The sequence below is a fragment of the Lolium rigidum genome, chromosome 7 (assembly GCF_022539505.1).
Source record: "Lolium rigidum isolate FL_2022 chromosome 7, APGP_CSIRO_Lrig_0.1, whole genome shotgun sequence".
Taxonomy (NCBI): domain Eukaryota; kingdom Viridiplantae; phylum Streptophyta; class Magnoliopsida; order Poales; family Poaceae; genus Lolium; species Lolium rigidum.
In genome coordinates this window covers 357,521,366-357,541,288 of record NC_061514.1, presented here as the reverse complement: position 1 = coordinate 357,541,288, position 19,923 = coordinate 357,521,366, and the positions used below count along the sequence as shown (strand labels likewise).

The following is a 19,923-nucleotide window of genomic DNA, read 5'->3' as shown; positions in this document are numbered from 1 at the left end:
AACAACGACGAGGCGAGCTCGCCGCGCCCCGACCGACGGCCAGTAGAGTATGGTTTAATTTAGTTTAGTTTAAATTTCATTCAAACTTTTGTAAATGAAGCTAATTTTTAATGAAATTTCAAAGTTTGTTTAATCTTGTTTGTATTTTGGGAATTTTCTTATAGGGATTGTCGGTATGGGCAGCCCCTCCCAAAATAGAGGGGACAGGTGCCGGCCCGTCAGAGATGCTCTTGTATTGCGTGGACTCGCTCCAATGACAGGGTAAATCAAACTTCTTTTTTTGGCGAGTAACATAAATCAGACTTCTGATTGCCACATCCACGGCTTGGGGAAATCAGTTTGTTGTTCACTCCGTGCCAATTAATCTGGGTTCGCACATTTCCCGCGCGTGCATCAGCTGGAATCACCGACGCATGAGCAGTTAGGGAAAGGCAGCTGGTCACGCATGGGGGGTCTTGTTTTGAGCAACGGGTTCTGCTCGAAGAAGTTTGCCGGCCGGAGCTCGAACCCGCCGCTCACCGTCGGCATCACAGGGAAATCATCCTGGTACGGTATGTGGTGGATGCCCACCGTGTACCACAGCACGATGTCCTCATTCCGTATCCCCCTGTTCCTCCCGCTCCACACGGCAAGGCCATCGTCGCCGGTGCTCTGGTCGGCGTACAGCCCGGGCGCCCACTTCTCGTCCCGGTTGTACGGTGTCACCCACACCTGCTTCTTGCTGTAGCTTGCTCGCCGCTGCGGGTAGTCGTCGTCGTCCAGCACCGACGCTGCCGTCGCGCCGCCCGGGACGACATGGTACCCGACCTCGTTGCCCATCCTCGTCCTCTTGTTCGGGTTGACGATCAGCAGGTCCGCCGCCGCCGCGTTCACGTCCACCTGCGCGTCGGCCTCAGTCTCGGCCACCTCCCGGCGCACTGTCCAGTAGCTTTTCCGTGGCGTGTTGGTGTTGCGCCTCGTGGTGATGACGTTCTTGACGAATGAGTTGTTGGTCCCGTCGACGTCGAGGTCGAGATGGTAGGTCACGTAGTGGTCGTGGTAGACGGCGAGGGTGTTCTCCGCCACCAGCGTGCCGTGCGCGTCCTGCCTGATCTGGTCGGCGTGCGTGTAGTCCGTCCCCTTCACCTCTAGGAGACCTGTCAGAGATACCTACAAATTCAACGTATCAAACACTACACACCGCGAAACTAGTTCTTCTCTTTTATTCGGTATGATTTGCTTCGAAGCATACCACGAATTTGATGGAGCCGCTCGTCTTGAACTCCCAATCCAATATGTAGTCATAATTCCCGCACGACACCACCATCCTCACCACCAAGCTAACGTCAGGCCGGACCTCCGTGATCTGCATCAGCCGATCCAAGCACATCAGATCATCATGCGCGTACAGCGGAAATGCACAATCGAGCTGATGTGCTTACCAGTCGGTCGGGGAAGCCGGCCTCGGTGTGGCGCCACGCGACGTCGCCGGCGTACCGCTCGAAGACGCAGATCATGTTCTTGTTCTCGACGGGCATGCCGTCCTGGCCGGCGTAGTAGCCGTCGAGGTACGCGGCGTTGGCAGGGCAGTCGGCGCCCGGCTGGAGCGGGAAGGCCCAGAGCCCCAGGCCGTACTCGCCGGCGTCCAGGAACGTGCGGTAGTACCACTCTTCCGCCGGGTCCATGTACGGCACGAAGACCTCAGACACGAACCCGCGGTAGAGCACCCTCCGCCGCTCGCCGGCCTCGACGTCATGGATCGAGGCCAGTGAGATGACTGTGCCGGCGCGCATGTCAAAGCCCACGTGAAACTCCCAGTTGGCCCACCTGTGGTATTTGCAAAATGTATGTGAGCTAGTCTGCTGAGCAGGTCACGTAGCGCCAAGGTGCTCATCGTACGGAAAGTTTAAATACTAGTAGAGTCCGCAGTGGCCTCCTGCGGCAAGCTTATATGTTAAAACTTAAAACTAGTCTTATAGGCGTTACGAGTGTGGCGTTTTTATGGGTGTAAACGAATCGAATCAGATTTCGCTTATATCATATACTTTACTTACTACATATTTTTTTCTCAGATTTGGATCGGAGCGGATATTTAACCAGTGTCTAATTTGATGGATATACCGGACTTCAAATTCAAATCGGAAACGGGGCAGACTCGAACCGGAAACAAAAAATATTAGGATGTATGCTCATCGGTTGATAGATATAGTTTTTGCAAATCTTGAGAGGGATTTGAAATTTTAATCTTACGTAGTTAAGAAAAAAGAGATACAATTTATGCTAAAACTCAAGTATTGATAGAATTAGAGCTAAACATGCTTGCCAAATAAATTATGTAACTCAATAGCTACTAACCTTGTCAGATTGGCCTTGGCTCTTGACTCAAAATCGGATTATCCGGTTTAAAACCTTTGAATTATCCGAATTAAATTTCGGATAATCCATATCCGCATGTTATTTGCTATACCATATCCTATACCTTATTCGGAACACCACTTCGAACTCAGATATCCTTATCCTCCAAATTCTTTAAAATCGGATATGGACACCTTAAAACGGATTCAGGGCAGGTTTCGGCACGGAAATTATCCTATCCGTTTACACTCCTAGGTGTTTTGGAGGCCAAGCTACACGTAGCTCTTTATTTTTTAAAACTTAAATTCGTATTTTGAAGTTTTCAAAAAATATGAAATAAAATTCTAGAGATAGCTAGTGATGCATGCTACAAATGATGCAAAATCTCAATGCAAACTAATTTGTGTTATAGGCTACACGAAATTGACAAAATCTGACAAAGTTAGTAGTCTTGACATATATACTATTCACTATAAAATTTGTCAGAATTGTCATTTTTTTGCAGCCTAGAATGTAAAGTAGTTTTGTATTGAGATTTTACATCATTGTAGTATACATCATTGGCTATCTCTAAAATTTTGATTTGGATTTTTCCAAATTTTGAAATACATATTCTGAGTATAAAGGGCTACGTAGCTCGGCCTCCGTTTGATGTTTACCGTGATGTTAGGCTTCTCTTATGTCCGTCACGTAGAATTTTTGCTTAGTTGGAAGAGAAAAAGAAGAAAGAGAATGTTTTCTTCCTTTAGCTAAGGGATAATCTCTTATGAAATAAGAGATGTATTTTCCCCATTGTATGACTTGTCTTCTCTTAGCTACACAATTTTCTACTTAAAATAATTAATTTCCATTTATTGTAAGGGATGACAATAAGAGATAATGCATTGTACCCCTAATATTTACCGTCTTCTCTAGATAACGTGGACTACTAAGAGAAGACATGTCTTTCCTACCATTGTACATGCCCTAATGTGCTAAAACTAACATGTGGTTACTTGTTATAAAATAGGTTAGATGTTACTGGCAATAAAAAGGCATGAAATAAATTAATAGAAACACACACAAGTGAGATCTAGATTTTAAATAATCGCCGATATATATCCAATTGTCAAACGGATTATGGATCGGCCCATTTTGAGCTACAAAACATTTTCATCATGAAATTAGATTGCAATGTGTCAATGTCGTTATTTTCCTTTCTACACCTAAACATTTTCATCAAGAGAAGTCGAGTTTCTACCAAGATTTAGATTGTCTAATTTCAAGAAAATTCGAGTTTCTGTAAATGTGTCGACATAGCCACCGGGGTTATTTTCCTTATTCATAATTCAATCAATAAAATGCTTCTTTCAATTTGTTCAGTTATGGTCCAATTGGATTGAACGATATTTATATGAATCTATATTTATTCTATTTCACTTTTTCTACATAAGTGTTTTTGGCTAATGTAACTAGATCATCAAAGTTTCTATGACCTTACATGAGATTCCTAGCAAGTGTAAACTCATGAAAAGTCGAGTTTCTACCAAGATGTGGATTATCTTTCCTTGTATTACAATCACAAGCAAAATTCAGGTGATACATTTAACGAGTCACGTTTGGATATTTCTATATTTTAAATGTCTTGCATTGCAAAGAGGCCCTCAATTCGATCAAGTTTGACTGGCTGATTGTTTTCATTTAATCCAATTTTAAGCTAGTGTGCCTTTGGTTGGGACTGCATAGACCCTAACAGCGCACATCTTCTCAACTTTCTCGCTTACATGTTGTGCTAATCTCTCCGTGGGGCTTCACCGACCACAACTAGGGAAGTAGAAACACACTTTGCAGTTGGATGAAAATTTCTTAGGGCATGAATTATGGGGGCAGCTATATGCCATTGCCACACCCACAAATAAACACAAAGCTAAAAAAATGATGAAATAGAATGTATGAAGAAAAATTGCCCAATGCATGACACTGCCTCATTGGGGGCCATTACCTCTTTCTACAGAGATTCCTTTCCTTCCCATCTAGTAGCATTTGTATGTTGGAGGTACACAACTCATCACTCTCCGTTCTTTTTTGTTTTCGCTCTCTTCGCTCCCCCTTCCCCTCTTTCTTCTACATTTCTCTGCCGAGGATGCGGCCTCCCCTGCAAGAGACTACTTGGTCTGTACGGAAGCGAGTTGCAGTTTCAGGTCTGACATCCAAGCCTAGTGGCTTGCGCGGAAGCGAGTTGAGGCTAGGTGGTTGCCATACCCTTTATGTGCAAAGAGTGTTCTGTCTTTTGCTTATCCAACAACATATTATTTTTTTTCGAAAAGGGTTGCCCCAGCCTCTGCATCCAAGAGATGCATCCAACAACATATATAGGAAAGTTAGTACTGACCATGCATTTTCAGCGGTGACTATCCAAGTACCTGACGCAAAGATTATCAATGACCAAGATCTATTAGTCGCCCGTATGTGATGTGGGACGCCGACGATTTGTCACACCACTAACAAGCCCTTAGGACGGCGATGACCAGGCCGAGCAACGCATGGCGAAACAATGCTGATCGGCGATTGCTTGTTAAGCTCGTGAGTGATGAAACACCGAGCAATTGTATAATGCCGAAGTGAATCCTTCAGAGTACAAATTGTTGGCGCTTAATAAACCCACGAGTGGTGATGCACAACACTTATCGACACCTTAGTGCAAGGGTCGGTAACATGGGGTTGGTTGTGTATGCTTTGTTCCTTTTTATTAGATGTTTTAGCAAGCCCAATTGACTTGCTGAAACTTCTTATTAGTAAACAGTAAAACTCACCTAGCTAGGAGCTTTCACAGCGATCTGAAGTCCTGAGCCGTCCGATCTGTTGATCTAAGGGTCTGCATCTATTGACTACTGCCGAACCGCCACTAGCTACGTTCTTTTACTTCGTTCCATCGTCTGGAATGGTCCAACATTCGTTACTGGGCTGCTACTGCACAAATTGAGTTAGGCCTTACCTTGTTGGTCGGGCCGCAAAACGCTTATATGGGCCTAGCGGTTGGGCCTATATATAGTTTTCCTCTATCACAACTGTTAACGATAGGAGGTGAAAAAGACAGCCCTCGTTAGTCCCTTTCCCTCTCTGTTCCGGCTGCGCCGCCGATACTCGCCAGCGCCGCCAACAGCATAGGCCGCCGTCCTCTCGCCTCGTTCGTCGTCCCGCCTTACCAGCCCAAAGTTGAAGCGTCGATTTTCGTTCTGCTGGTTCCGGACAGTCCGATCTGAAACTGACGACGTTACTGTAATTAATCATTGATGGTGATAAATCCCGACTGTTTCACTCCCGCAATAATGGTGATTAAGCTCGACCTGCACTGTTTTAATGTCCGTTTTCCTTATATTTTCTCATGCTTGGATGGGAGGCGGCGGATACATTCCCATATTTTTTCGCTTCCACCTCCTTCGTCTTGTGGTCTTGTGGAGACCGCCGGTCATCTTCTTCGCCCATCAAAGCCCAGACTTACCGTTCTTTGCAGCCGGTTAGTCCCTTTGCAGCACCCCCGCTCAACTCCTGTCAAAGCTGAGACTTCCGTTCTTTGCAGCGCCCCCGTTCAACTCCTGTCAAAGCTGAGACTTCCGTTCTTTGCAGCGCCACCGTTCAACTCCTTTTTCTCGAAATAGGCTTTCGCCCCGCTTTATAAATAAAGCAACCACACCATACAACAGTTCAAGCAAACAAAAGAAAACCGCTGGGGCAACAGCACAAACATGCCCAACACAAGGAAAAGATACAAAGGAAGCCAGCGGCACATCGACACAACGATAGCACCCCTCAACCGTAGCACCCTCCAGAATTGTCCCACCACGCGGCAAGCACCCCGGATCACCAAGTACCAAGGCAGCACCTTCAAGAAGGAATGCGACGTCGATACTGACGCTGCTGCCCGGACCAAAATGGACCTAGGGTTTCCCCCGGTACTTGGGGAGGAATGGAGATGGGGTATCCTCAACGCCCTTCAAGAAGGAGTGGCGACACCCACAGGCGCCGCCGCGTCGGTGCCGGACGAACCAGGCAAGGATTTCTCCCGAACCCCATATCCGTAATCCCCCGAAGATCCGTGGCATTGGCGCCCAGCGAGGTCGAAGTGCAAAGGTGGTAGGCACTACAGCTACACGCCGATGGAGAAGACAAACGCACACCGACGCGCAAAGCTCAGGCCTTTTAGGCCCGTAAAGCGCCGCCAGATCGAGGCCCGCCTGGCCCAGATCTGACCCACACGCTCACGGCATCCGCCGCCTCCGTCTCGCCGTCGCCGGCAGCCTCGCACCGACACACCCGCACACAGGGGCCTCGCCACCACCATTCTCACCACCCACCAGCATGTGCCGTCATGGTCCCAGAGCCAACATCGCCGTCAAACCGTGGCCAAGGCCGCCAGGGAGGCAAGTATCGTCGCCGCCGGCAGATCCGAACCCGCCTGGCCCAGATCCAACCCGCAGAGAGCACCCCGTAGCAGCGCAGTACGTTGCCTACCTCCATGGGAGGCATGTGGCGTCGCCGCCGGCAGATCCGGGCCCGCCTGGCCCAGATCCAGCCCGCAGAGAGCACCTCGTCGCAGCGCAGCCTACCTCCAAGACACCTCACCCGCCGCCAGGACTTCCCCCTCCTCCGCGAGAAGAGGACGAGCCACCGACCACCGCGGTGCCGCCTCCACCTACCACCTGCAGAGGCGGCCGACCGCCGCCCGCGCCGCCCCCGGCCCACGCCGCCCAAAGCCGCCGAAGTCGTCGGCCGTCCAGGCACGCACCACCATCTCGCCGCCCGTCACGCCGTCGCCACAGGCCGGGCCCGGCCCGAGCGCCGTCACGCCATGGCGCCCGACGGGAACGCCACGCTCTAGCAGGGGAAGGGCTCCCCCACGTCCACCCTTCCGCGCAGAGGACGAGAAGGCCTCGCCGCCGCCGGCGCAGACCGGGCTTTGCCCGGCTGCGCCCTCTGGCAGCAGCGAGGGAGGAGGGGAGGGGAGGGGGAGGGCGGCGGCGGGCGGGATCTAGGGTTTCCCCCCGGTCGCCACGCGGGGGCGACACGGGAGGAGGAGGAGGACTTTCATTGTTTGAGTTCGTTCAACTCCTTTTCAGCCGCCTATTTTTTGAAATATTGATGTGCTAATATTTTAAGTCTTCGTTGGAGAAAAGAGAGTAGAAGAAATTGATTCCTGCATTAAGTTTGCATCCACAACGAACGTTTGATTTCTTTCTTAAGATATCTTCTATATTCATGAGTGCATTTTCTCAAGAGTTTGCTTGTTTTTTTTTTTTTTTTTTTGCGGAGAATCAAGAGTTTGCTTGTTATTTATTCATGTGAAGTTTCTTTCCATACAGATGGAAAAAATATATGAATCAACATCGATCAATCTGTTACCGACTCCGGCAAAATTGCTATCATTGGTTGTTCCAACAAAGAGATGAAACACTGTCTCGGTATGCAATCAGGTTACTTCTTCTCACTTATGTGCATTCTATTATAGACATTAGCATACATAATCAAATGTCTTTTATTGTTTCCAACAATTGTTGTTCTTTTGTAGAAGGATTCAGAGTTTTTGTTGAATCCACTTTGCCATAACTATGCAAAAATAACGACCAAAACATGGAGTGGTGATATTCTGTTACGTGGTAGAAGTAAATAAGGAAAAAGAAGAATATTATGCTTGCCATCCTCCACCACCACTGTTACATTTTTTCAAATTGAGGAGCTTACCGCCCCTGATTTCATTTAAACAAAAAAAGTCTGACAAAGCAGCTTCAGGAAACAATTGGCCAAAATGAAAAGGAAAATTGAAACAATCATAACCACTTGACCTCAAAACACAAAAACTAGAGCTACATGTTATTATGTGAACAAGAAACAATCATAACCACTTGACAAAGCAGCTTTAGTACAAAAAAATTGGCCAGAACGAAAAGGAAAACTGAAACAATCATAACCACTTGACCTCAAATCCAAGAACTAGCTCTACAGGTTATTATCTGAACAGTGAACTTTGGGACATTAGAACAAGTCAATAACAATCCCTCTTCCTATCTAATTGGAGTGGCATCACAAGCTGCGGCAACTCATGGTAGGACATTAGTGATGGTGGTCTGTGCCAAAACATAGTAGTGGTACATAGTGCCAACTGTGATAATTAAGTGGGAAGGTATGGCCAGTGGTGGCGGCACCTCTCTCTCTCTTTCTCGATGAGCAATCCAATTCTATATTATGTGTAAATTCAACTGCATCTGTTAAATGAACACTAATTTAAATCTCATGGGCAGCTCTTTCCTAGCGTTTCCCCTTAGTTTATATCTGTTCCAAATGCACAGGATGGCAGGCTGGGAGCAATGAGGTTGTATTGACTTTGTTTATTGACATGCGATCAAGGCGTTTTGCTAAATCTCAAGGATACACTAAAGCTGGTACCTTTTTCTGCTCCATTAAATTATATTACTCGAAATCATTGATTCTTCCCATAGTAGTAAATATAAACATACAAATCATATACTCCCTCCGGTCCATATTAATTGACTCTGATATAGATGTATCTAGACACATTTTAGTTATACATCCATATTGAAGTCAATTAATATGAATCGGAGGGAGTATCATTTTTTTTTCAAGCAGGCATATACCTTGCCCCACGTAAGTTATTAGTATCAGTTTTATCTTGCTCTTCGATAGATTGAGACAAGTTGGTGTCACTTTTTTTGAAACTTACAGGCTGGTGTCATTGCATACATATCAAGGCTGTGCAGCAAACAAGTCAATTGGAAGATAGTTTTGTCCAAGTGGTGGTACCAGGTTTCTGAATTGCAACTAAGTCAATATGAAGATCGATCTATTATCCCTTAAATTTCAGTTTTCTCATTTCCAAAGTTAGCCAACAGTAATTGTTTGACTAAATTGAGAAGTAACTTTGGTTTTTAGATTTTATGCATACATATGTTTGACTAATTTTTTGACTAAATTGAGAAGTACACTTTGAAATTTCTGCCACATATACATGGTACAGTTCAATATTTATCTCTTGACTGCACAAAAAATAAAACACAATGTAGCCTCATTCTGTCAATAATGTCCCATCAGGTTTCATTTTAGATGATGACGTGAATTGGGCATTATTTATGAGCACGTTGCTACCATTCTCCCGTCTCCACATATAATTTCTGTTTTGAAGCAGCCCAAGGTAATTTACGGCATTGCATACAACAGATACAAGCACACGAGCTTGCACTGAACTAATTACACAATCGTCTGCAGTGTGATTAAAGGTTTCGGGGATATTATGGAACTTTAAGCAATCATCCGTTGAGACTTCCATAATTTTATGAATGAGAGTTCTTACTGATCTCAAGGTAGGAGATACAAAGTAATTTACGAAGTGTAGCTATTTTTCGAGTGAGCTGTACATTAGATTAGCTGGAGAGCAATCGATAGATAATTTTCAGCATTTTATTGATGACATGTGCACTCTTTGGTGATTCCACTTGAGTTGATTATGTGCATTGCATCTTGTATGGATGTAAGATATTTTACATTACTAATAAGAAAAATCCAGGAAAAACATGTGTGAGGTGTATTTTTTATATATTACGTTATCCATTTCCAGGAAAAAAAACAGTACACAAACTGTAAAAATAAGAAAAAATTATAAATAGACCTCGAGGTGTGGTAAAAGATACATAAACCGTCAGGAGTATTTTGACATTGAGCAATGGAAAAGTTTTTGTGCGAAGTTCATTTGGAAGTGGAAGCACATGTTGATAAGTGAATATTTTCTTCCAATTGAACACACAAACTGACAAAAGGAAAGGATTTTTCCACTGTCACAATGTTTATATTTGAAATAATATTTTTTTACCAGAGATTTGATGTCAATTTTTTTTATCACGAGATAAATCTCTGTATGTGTCACAATAAGCATTGTACTTCTTGTCGTCGAAGGTTTTTTTTTTTCTCCTTTGCTTCTTTTTATAAGAGTGGGTTTTTTTAAAAAAAACAACTATGTTACACCATCTATTTTAAGGCATTGTAACTCAAAGGATTCAAATGTTATCATATGTTTGTACTGCTCCACCTTTTTCAACTATCTGTCACATTTTTGTAATGGACGGGCGCAGCAAAGCGCGCTTTAATGATCTAGTAAGAAGGTATAGAGGGAGTAGTTGTGAGCTAGCATTTCCCTCCACTCATATAAGTCACTGTTGTTTAGATCATTGTGAACAACATATAATTTGTTCTGTTTCATATGGAAATGTTTATTTGTGAGCTGGTTACAAATTCTTATCTCCAACTCAACAATCCCCAGTGGATTTCTATCAGAAAACAAAATCAATGCACATAACTTTATTTGCTGTAGATGGTTCGTGCCATTCACTTTTTACTCTGAAAAGTATAATGCACCTGCGCTCTATATATCTGCTCTCGCTGCATAGTCCTGTGAAGTCCATGGAGAAAGCTAGCGTGTACGGTTTCAACAAGATTTGTTTGCACACTAATCAGAGTCGAAGTTCTGAAACAAGATGAAACTTGACAAAACTTACATCGCAAATCTTAAAGCATGAAACTGGACGGTGCTAACGTGCAAGTTAGATTAGCCGAACTCTGAAGTCCATATGCTATTTTCCTGTGCATCAACCAAAGACACATCTTGCAAAAATTCCTGCGTATTAAAATCATGTGGAAGTTCACCGTGCGTGCTCAATGCTGTATTTTCTTACTCCAGCATTTTCGAATTTATGCAATCCAAAGAAGCCTCCTTAGATTTTCCCTTGGTCCCAGCCTGACAAGGCGTCAGCTATCTTGAATTATTCCATACACGAATTGTCTAGAGGGCATAAAGAGAGTAGGTGGCCGGTGTGTTCAAGAGAAATGATGATGTGGAAGACCTTATCTGTATCTGTCATGGTCATCGTAGCCTCGTGTACAGCGTGCAATATAAGTACAATTAACACAACGTATTCTTTGTTTGTTAATAACTCAATACACACGCAAGTTTCAATAAGGAGACCATGCCTGGCAACACGGGGTGGTTGTGAGAGATCGCCACGGAATAATGATACGTGGACAAGCATTGCGGTATGAGCATGTACCTAGCGCCATGGTGATGAAAGCGTTGACAATTCGAGATAGTGCAAGATTGGCAGTCGAGAGGGGCTACACTGATGGTCTGATGCCAAGGCAGTAATCCAACTATACATGGATGGTGGTTAACTGGATAAGGTAGATCAATGTTAAAAACCATATGATATAAGATTAGAGAAATTACGAGAGCTTTGTCTTGTGTTAGTGTTTCTTGCGTTGGGAGTCAAGCCGGCATTTCAACCCATGGGTACGTCTTCTCATCTCATGGGCATCCGACCAGAATGGGTAGGGTATGGGTCTCGATGTTCGCCCATGAAAACGATCCATGGGCAACCCGATTAGTCGTGGATCGGGCATGGGTATCGGTCTATACCCACGGGTTGCCCGATGGGTCACCCGATTAATATTACTAATTAAAACAATTGAATTATTTTGTATGGTATGTGGGTTATGATACACATATATACCTGTAGATATACATCGTTTACACAAAGCTCTTGTATCCAGACACCAAACATGTGCATATTAGTACTACTTGCAGTCATAAAGCCATGAACGAGAACACACCACTCTTCGTCCTGGCAGCCCAACAATGTGCCGATGTGTTCTAAATATTTGGTTGCGTCAAACTCTCCATTTTTTTTACCCGATAGGGTCGGGTTGCCTGATGGGTTGGGCATGGATCTTATTCCTTACCCATGATAGGGTCGTGGGTTACAGGTGTGTCCAATAAGAGTGATAGGCATGGGTCTAGTTTAGGTTGACCCGACCAAATCCGACCATTGCCAGCCTTAGTTGGGAGAGATGCTAACCAAGTTGCCCATCTTTACGCTAAGCAAGCTATTTCAATTAAGAGGAGATGTCTGTGAATTATATATTCACGTGCTCTTATCATCACTTCTTTAGGTGATTGTAATCATGTTGAGTAATAATTAATAAAGTTTTCTCTGATTCGCTAAAAAAAAGTATTCTTGGTTTGTTTGTGTGCGTGTTCTTTTGGCCCTGTTTGATCTTTTCAATTCGAATCAGCAACAACGGATCTTTTTCCGCTGATCAGTCAAAACAAAGAGCAATGTCGTGTTCTCTCCACATGGCGTAACTAAAAGCCTGCAGCAAGTTTTTGGTTTGTGTCGGGTGATTCAAAAAGGCGAGTTTCAGCGAGTACCTGACGAAGTGGCCGTCGATGTGGAAGCCCCTGCCCTCCGGCTGCACCACCACGCCGGGCGCCGCCTCGGGTCCGGCATACGGCGCCCCGGCCTTGCCGGCCTGGTAGTCCGTCCCTTCGGCCTTGGGCACCGGGTACACCACCCTGTCCCTGTACTCGACGATGGCCATCAGGTCGAGGTCCACCACCAGCGTGTGACGCCCTCCAGCGGCCGCGCGTAGAAGTTGGCCGTCGCGCCGGCCACGAAGCACAGCAGCTTCACCACCCTCCGCTGCCGCACCTTCTCCTCCGAGTCCGAGCGACCGGCGTCGCCGAACCACCCGACGGGGAACACGGCGCAGAGGACGTCGTCCATGTCCACGCCGCGTCGGCGCACGGACTCCACGAACGGCGCGTGCCTGGGCGGCAGCGCCACCGCCGCGAACTGCTCGTCCAGCGTGAGCATCGGGAACCCCATGCCGTGGTGGACAGCGTGGGAGAGGACGGAGGGCGCGGCGGCGTCGGTGATGTCGACGCGGAGCTCGTGGGACTGGTCGCCGGCGCGGGCGATGACGAACGCGCGGCGCGGCAGGGCGCGGGAGGAGGAGGAGGGTGCCTCGGAGTAGGATAGGACGTCCGGCTTGTCGGGCTCGTCGAGGCCGACGTAGTGGAAGGTGAGCGGGCGAGCGGGGACGAGCGGCGAGGCGAGCACGGCCGCGCGGACGGCGGTGAGCTCCACGGGTGAGAGAGGGTCGAGTGGGTGCGGATGGGTGGATGCTGCTGTAGTCAGGATGGAGAGCGTGGCGAGGATGAGAGGAAACGACATTGCGAGGGGCGGCATGCGACAGCAAATGCCTCGTCACGAGCTGAGATCGTACTATGAAGTGATTAGACGGATCATCTACGGATACAGGCATTGCCTGACTGCCGCAGCGCGGTGCTATATAGTGTAGACTTGGACTACTAGGGCATTCCAACGGGGAGAGCTAAATCGGACATGTCCATCCGACTTTGGCTGTTTGGAAGGTTGCACGGACAGACGGATTTAGGATGGTGGCCGACGGTCTGTTTAGGTCGTCCAGTGCGTCCACCACGCCGACACATCGCAAATCAAAAATACCAACAAAAAAGAGGAAAAAAATAACTAAATATACTTCATTAAAACATATACTCTATTGTGGCAAAATTTATACAAAAGAAAACCCTATATGGGATTTTAAATAACTAAAAAAAACCTAGCTATGGTTTGGGGTGGACACGGTGGTCGCCGACGCGCTGCCTAGTCCTAGTAGAACTCGTCGTCGTCGCTATCCTCGTGGTCGTCGGTGTCGATGACGATGACAGCCCCGAGCGGTTGAGGCGTTGTTGCGGCTCGAGATGCTGGAGCACGCCGGGGATTCCGTCCACAACGACCACTCGGCCCGTTCCCAGGCCGAGCGCGGGTTCGGAGGGCTGTCCAGCCTGCGCAGACGTGCCATCCGCGCCTCCTCCTTCTCCCACTGTGTCGCCACAGCTGCCTGCAACTCCGCCTCGTGCTTGAGGCGAACATGGTGTTCCTCCTCCTCCCGGAGTGTGGCATGCCATCGTCGATGTAGAGGCCGCCTTGGTGGCGGGGATGCCTCTTGGCCGATGCCGGTAGCGTGTGGGGCGTCGCGCGAGGCCTCGCCTTGGCCGCGCGGGACGCGAAGAAAGTTCGGCGGCGCTGGTCATGCTCCGCCTCGAACCACACGTCCCAGTAGGGACTCTTCGCGTACGTCGGGTCCTGTCGGAGGTCCGGCGGGAGCTGGGCACGGTGCCGCTAGATCTCGGCGAGGCGAGCACGGCCGTTGGCGGGGATCGGTGGCACCGGGACCCAATCCGGGCTCAGGTGCCACCCGTGGGGGAGGTGGTGATGGCGCGTGAAGCACACGTCCGTTGGGAACCCCAAGAGCAAGGTGTGATGCGCACAGCAGCAAGTTTTCCCTCAGAAAGAAACCAAGGTTATCGAACTAGTAGGAGATGAAGGCCACGTGAAGGTTGTTGGTGGAGGAGTGTAGTGCGGCGCAACACCAGGGATTCCGGCGCCAACGTGAAACCTGCACAACACAACCAAAATACTTTGCCCCAACTTAATAGTGAGGTTGTCAATCTCACCGGCTTGCTGTAAACAAAGGGTTAAACGTATGGTGTGGAGAATAATATTTGTTTGCGAGGAACAACAGAGAACAGAGTTTGCAGTAGATTGTATTTCAGATGTAAAAGAATGGATCGGGGTCCACAGTTCACTAGTGGTGTCTCTCCAATAAGATAAATAGCATGTTGGATGAACAAATTACAGTTGGGCAATTGACAAATAGAGAGAGCATAACAATGCACATACATATCATGATGACTACTATGAGTTTTACTTAGGGCATTACGACAAATAACATAGACCGCTATCCAGCATGCATCTATGCCTAAAAAGTCCACCTTCGGGTTAGCATCCGCACCCCTTCCAGTATTAAGTTGCAAACAACAGCCAATTACATTAAGTATGGTGCGTAATGTAATCAACAAAAATATCCTTAGACAAAGCATTGATGTTTTATCCCTAGTGGCAACAGCACATCCACAACCTTAGAACTTTTTGTCACTGTCCCAGATTCAATGGAGGCATGAACCCACTATCGAGCATAAATACTCCCTCTTGGAGTCACAAGTATCAACTTGGCCAGAACCTCTACTAGCAACGGAGAGCATGCAAGATCATAAACAACACATATATGATAGATCAATTAATCAACTTGACATAGTATTCTATATTCATCGGATCCCAACAAACACAACATGTAGCATTACAAATAGACGATCTTGATCATGATAGGCAGCTCACAAGATCTAAACATGATAGCACAAGAGGAGAAGACAACCAACTAGCTACTGCTATGGACCCATAGTCCAAAGATGAACTACTCACGCATCAATCCGGAGGCGGGCATGATGATGTAGAGTCCTCCGGTGATGATTCCCCTCTCCGGCAGGGTGCCAGAGGCGATCTCCTGAATCCCCCGAGATGGGATTGGCGGCGGCGTCTCTGGAACTTTTCTCGTATCGTGGCTCTCGGTAATAGGGTTTTCGCGACGGAGAGAATAAATAGGCGAAGGGGCAGAGTTGGGAGGCGCTCGAGGGGCCCACCCCATAGGCCGGCGCGGCTAGGGGCCCCACCGCGCCGCCATGTAGGGTGGCCGCTGATACGTCTCCGACGTATCGATAATTTCTTATGTTCCATGCTACATTATTGATGATATCTACATGTTATATGCACATTTTATGTCATATTTATGCTTTTTCTGGAACTAACCTATTGACGAGATGCCGAAAGGCCGCTTGTCTGTTTTCTGCTGTTTTTGGTTTCGGAAATCCTAGTAACGAAATATTCTCGGAATTGAACGAAATCAACGCCCGGGTTCCTATTTTGCCGGAAGCATCCGGAACACACGAGAACCGCCGAGAGAGGGGGCACGAGGCCCACCAAACCCTAGGCCGGCGCGGCCAAGGGGGGCCGCGCCCCCTATTGTGTCGGCGCCCCTTCGACCTTCTGACGCCGCCTCTTCGCCTATATAAAGCCCCTGGACCTAAAACCTCGATACGAAAAGCCACGGTACGAGAAACCTTCCAGAGCCGCCGCCATCGCGAAGCCAAGATCTGGGGGACAGGAGTCTCTGTTCCAGCACGCCGCCGGGACGGGGAAGTGCCCCCGGAAGGCTCCTCCATCGACGCCACCGCCATCTTCATCAACGCTGATGTCTCCCATGAGGAGGGAGTAGTTATTCATCGAGGCTCGGGGCTGTACCGGTAGCTATGTGGTTAATCTCTCTCCTATGTACTTCAATACAATGATCTCATGAGCTGCTTTACATGATTGAGATCCATATGATGAGCTTTGTATCGCTACTAGTTGTGTGCTACTCATGTGATGTTATTAAAGTAGTCTATTCCTCCTGCATGGTGTAAAGGTGACTAGTGTGTGCACCGTGTGGTTCTTGTCGTAGGCTATGATCATGATCTCTTGTAGATTGTGGAGTTAATTATCCTTATGATAGTATTGATGTGATCTATTCCTCCTTCATAGTGTAATGTGGACAGTGTGTGCACTATGTTAGTTCTTGGTTTATTTTGCAATGATCTATTATGCTCTAAGGTTATTTAAATATGAACATTGAATTGTGGAGCTTGTTAACTCCGGCATTGAGGGTTCGTGTAATCCTACGCAATGTGTTCATCATCCAACAAAAGAGTGTATGTAGCACATATGAGAAAGAGTTATTTATTATGCGATCAATGTTGAGAGTGTCCACTAGTGAAAGTATGATCCCTAGGCCTTGTTCCTAAATATCGCTATCGTCTGCTTGTTTACTTGTTTTACTGTGTTACTATCGCTGCCATATTACCACCATCAACTACACGCCAGCAAGCACTTTTCCGGCACCGTTGCTACTTGCTACTATTTATTCATACCACCCGTATTTCACTATCTCTTCGCCGAACTAGTGCACCTATTAGGTGTGTTGGGGACACAAGAGACTTCTTGCTTTGTGGTTGCAGGGTTGCATGAGAGGGATATCTTTGACCTCTTCCTCCCCGAGATCGATAAACCTTGGGTGATCCACTTAAGGGAAACTTGCTGCCGTTCTACAAACCTCTCGCTCTTGGAGGCCCAACACTGTCTACAAGAATAGAAGCACCCGTAGACATCAAGCTATTTTCCGGCGCCGTTGCCGGGAGGAAAGGTAAAAGGTACTCACACTCCGGATCTCGGCTACTAAGCTATTTTCGCCGTTGTAAGTACTCGAAGCTATTTCCTTTAGATCCTGCAATTGCATCTTTTTGTTTCTTGTTTACACTAGTTAGGCATAATGGACAAGAATGAGCTTCTTATTCTATTTCCTGATTTAAAACATGGATTGTTTGATGCGAAAATTAAAAAACCTATGAAATCTTATTTGCATGCTCTGGTAGTAATATTAGTATGAACGCTTTGAACACCATTGTTGATAATGATATAGAAAGTTCTAAGCTTGGGGAAGCTGGTTTTCATGATCTTTTTAGTCCCCCAAGCATTGAGGAGAAAATTTTCTTTGATGATACTTTACCTCCTATTTATGATGATTATAATGATAGTGGTCTTTTGGTGCCACCTACTATGGAGAGTAAATTTTGTTGTGATTATACTATGCCTCCTACACTTGATGATAATAATAATGATAGCTACTTTGTTGAATTTGCTCCCACTACAACTAATAAAATTGATTATGCCTATGTGGAGAGTAATAATTTTATGCATGAGACTCATGATAAGAATGCTTTATGTGATAGTTATATTGTTGAGTTTGCTCATGTTGCTACTGAAAGTTATTATGAAAGAGGAAAATATGGTTGTAGAAATTTTCATGTTACTAAAATGCCTCTCTATGTGCTGAAATTTTTGAAGCTACACTTGTTTTATCTTCCTATGCTTGTCACTTTGCTCTTCATGAACTTGTTTATTTACAAGGTTCCTATGCATAGGAAGCATGTTAAACTTAAATGTGTTTTGAATTTGCTTCTTGATGCTCTCTTTTGCTTCAACTACTATTTCTTGCGAGTACGTCATAAAAACTACTGAGCCCATCTTAACGGCTATAAAGAAAGAACTTCTTGGGAGATAACCCATGTGTTATTTTGCTACAGTACTTTGTTTTATATTTGTGTCTTGGAAGTTGTTTACTACTGTAGCAACCTCTCCTTATCTTAGTTTTGTGTTTTGTTGTGCCAAGTAAAGTCGTTGATAGAAAGGTTGATACTAGATTTGGATTACTGCGCAGAAACAGATTTCTTTGCTGTCACGAATCTGGGTCTAATTCTCTGTAGGTAACTCAGAAAATTGTGCAAATTTACGTGAGTGATCCTCAGATATGTACGCAACTTTTATTCAATTTGGGAATTTTCATTTGAGCAAGTCTGGTGCCTCGATAAAATTCGTCTTTACGGACTGTTCTGTTTTGACAGATTCTGCCTTTTATTTCGCATTGCTTCTTTCGCTGTGTTGGGTGGATTTCTTTGTTCCATTACCTTCCAGTAGCTTTGAGCAATGTCCATAAGTATTAAGAATGATTGTTTCACCTCTGGACATGTGAATTTTTGATTATGCACTAACCCTCTAATGAGTTTGCTTTGAGTTTGGTGTGGAGGAAGTTTTCAAGGGTCAAGAGAGGAGGATGATATACTATGATCAAGAAGAGTGAAGAGTCTAAGCTTGGGGATGCCCCCATGGTTCACCCCTGCATATTTCAAGAAGACTCAAGCGTCTAAGCTTGGGGATGCCCAAGGCATCCCCTTCTTCATCGATAAATTATCAGGTTCCTTCTCTTGAAACTATATTTTTATTCGGTCACATCTTATGTACTTTACTTGGAGCGTCTGTGTGCTTTTATTTTTGTTTTGTTATTTTCATGCTCTGAATAAATACATGCTTCTGTGGGAGAGAGACACGCTCCGCTGGTTCATATGAACACATGTGTTCTTCGCTTTATCTTTTAGTGTTCATGGCGAAGGTTAAAACTCCTTCGTTCATTGTTATATGGTTGGAAACGGAAAATGCTACATGTAGTAATTGGTAAAATGTCTTGGATAATGTGATACTTGGCAATTGTTGTGCTCATGTTTAAGCTCTTGCATCATATACTATGCACCTATTAATGAAGAAATACATAGAGCTTGCTAAAATTTGGTTTGCATAATTGGTCTCTCTAAAGTCTAGATAATTTCTAGTATTGAGTTTTGAACAACAAGGAAGACGGTGTAGAGTCTTATAATGTTTACAATATGTCTTTTATGTGAGTTTTGCTGCACCGGTTCATCCTTGTGTTTGTTTCAAATAACCTTGCTAGCCTAAACCCCGTATCGAGAGGGAATACTTCTCATGCATCCAAAATCCTTGAGCCAACCACTATGCCATTTGTGTCCACCATACCTACCTACTACATGGTATTTCTCCGCCATTCCAAAGTAAATTGCTTGAGTGCTACCTTTAAATAATTCAAAATTTATCACCTCTTATTTGTGTCAATGTTTTATAGCTCATGAGGAAGTATGTGGTGTTTTATCTTTCGATCTTGTCATTTACTTTTGACAGACTTTCACAATGGACTAGTGGCACATCCGCTTATCCAATAATTTTGCAAAAAGAGCTGGCAATGGGGTTCCCACCTCAATTAATTAACTTGCATTAATAATTCTCTTCACATGTTTTGCTCTGATTCATCGATAAGCAACTTAATTTTGCAAATAGACACTCCTTCATGGTATGTGATTGTTGGAAGGCACCCGAGGATTCGGTTAGCCATGGCTTGTGTAAGCAAAAG

At 45.7% G+C, this 19,923-nt stretch overlaps 1 protein-coding gene across 1 annotated transcript; it reads right to left on the bottom strand.

Moving 5' to 3' along the window:
• Window positions 1-387: 387 nt before the first annotated feature.
• LOC124678830 (primary amine oxidase 2-like) lies at window positions 388-13,424 on the bottom strand. Its single transcript, XM_047214682.1, is given in 5 exon segments — window positions 388-1,149; window positions 1,232-1,345; window positions 1,422-1,806; window positions 12,581-12,774; window positions 12,777-13,424. Coding segments are annotated over 5 exon segments (2,073 nt in total). The 5' UTR covers window positions 13,401-13,424; the 3' UTR covers window positions 388-393.
• Window positions 13,425-19,923: the final 6,499 nt, after the last annotated feature.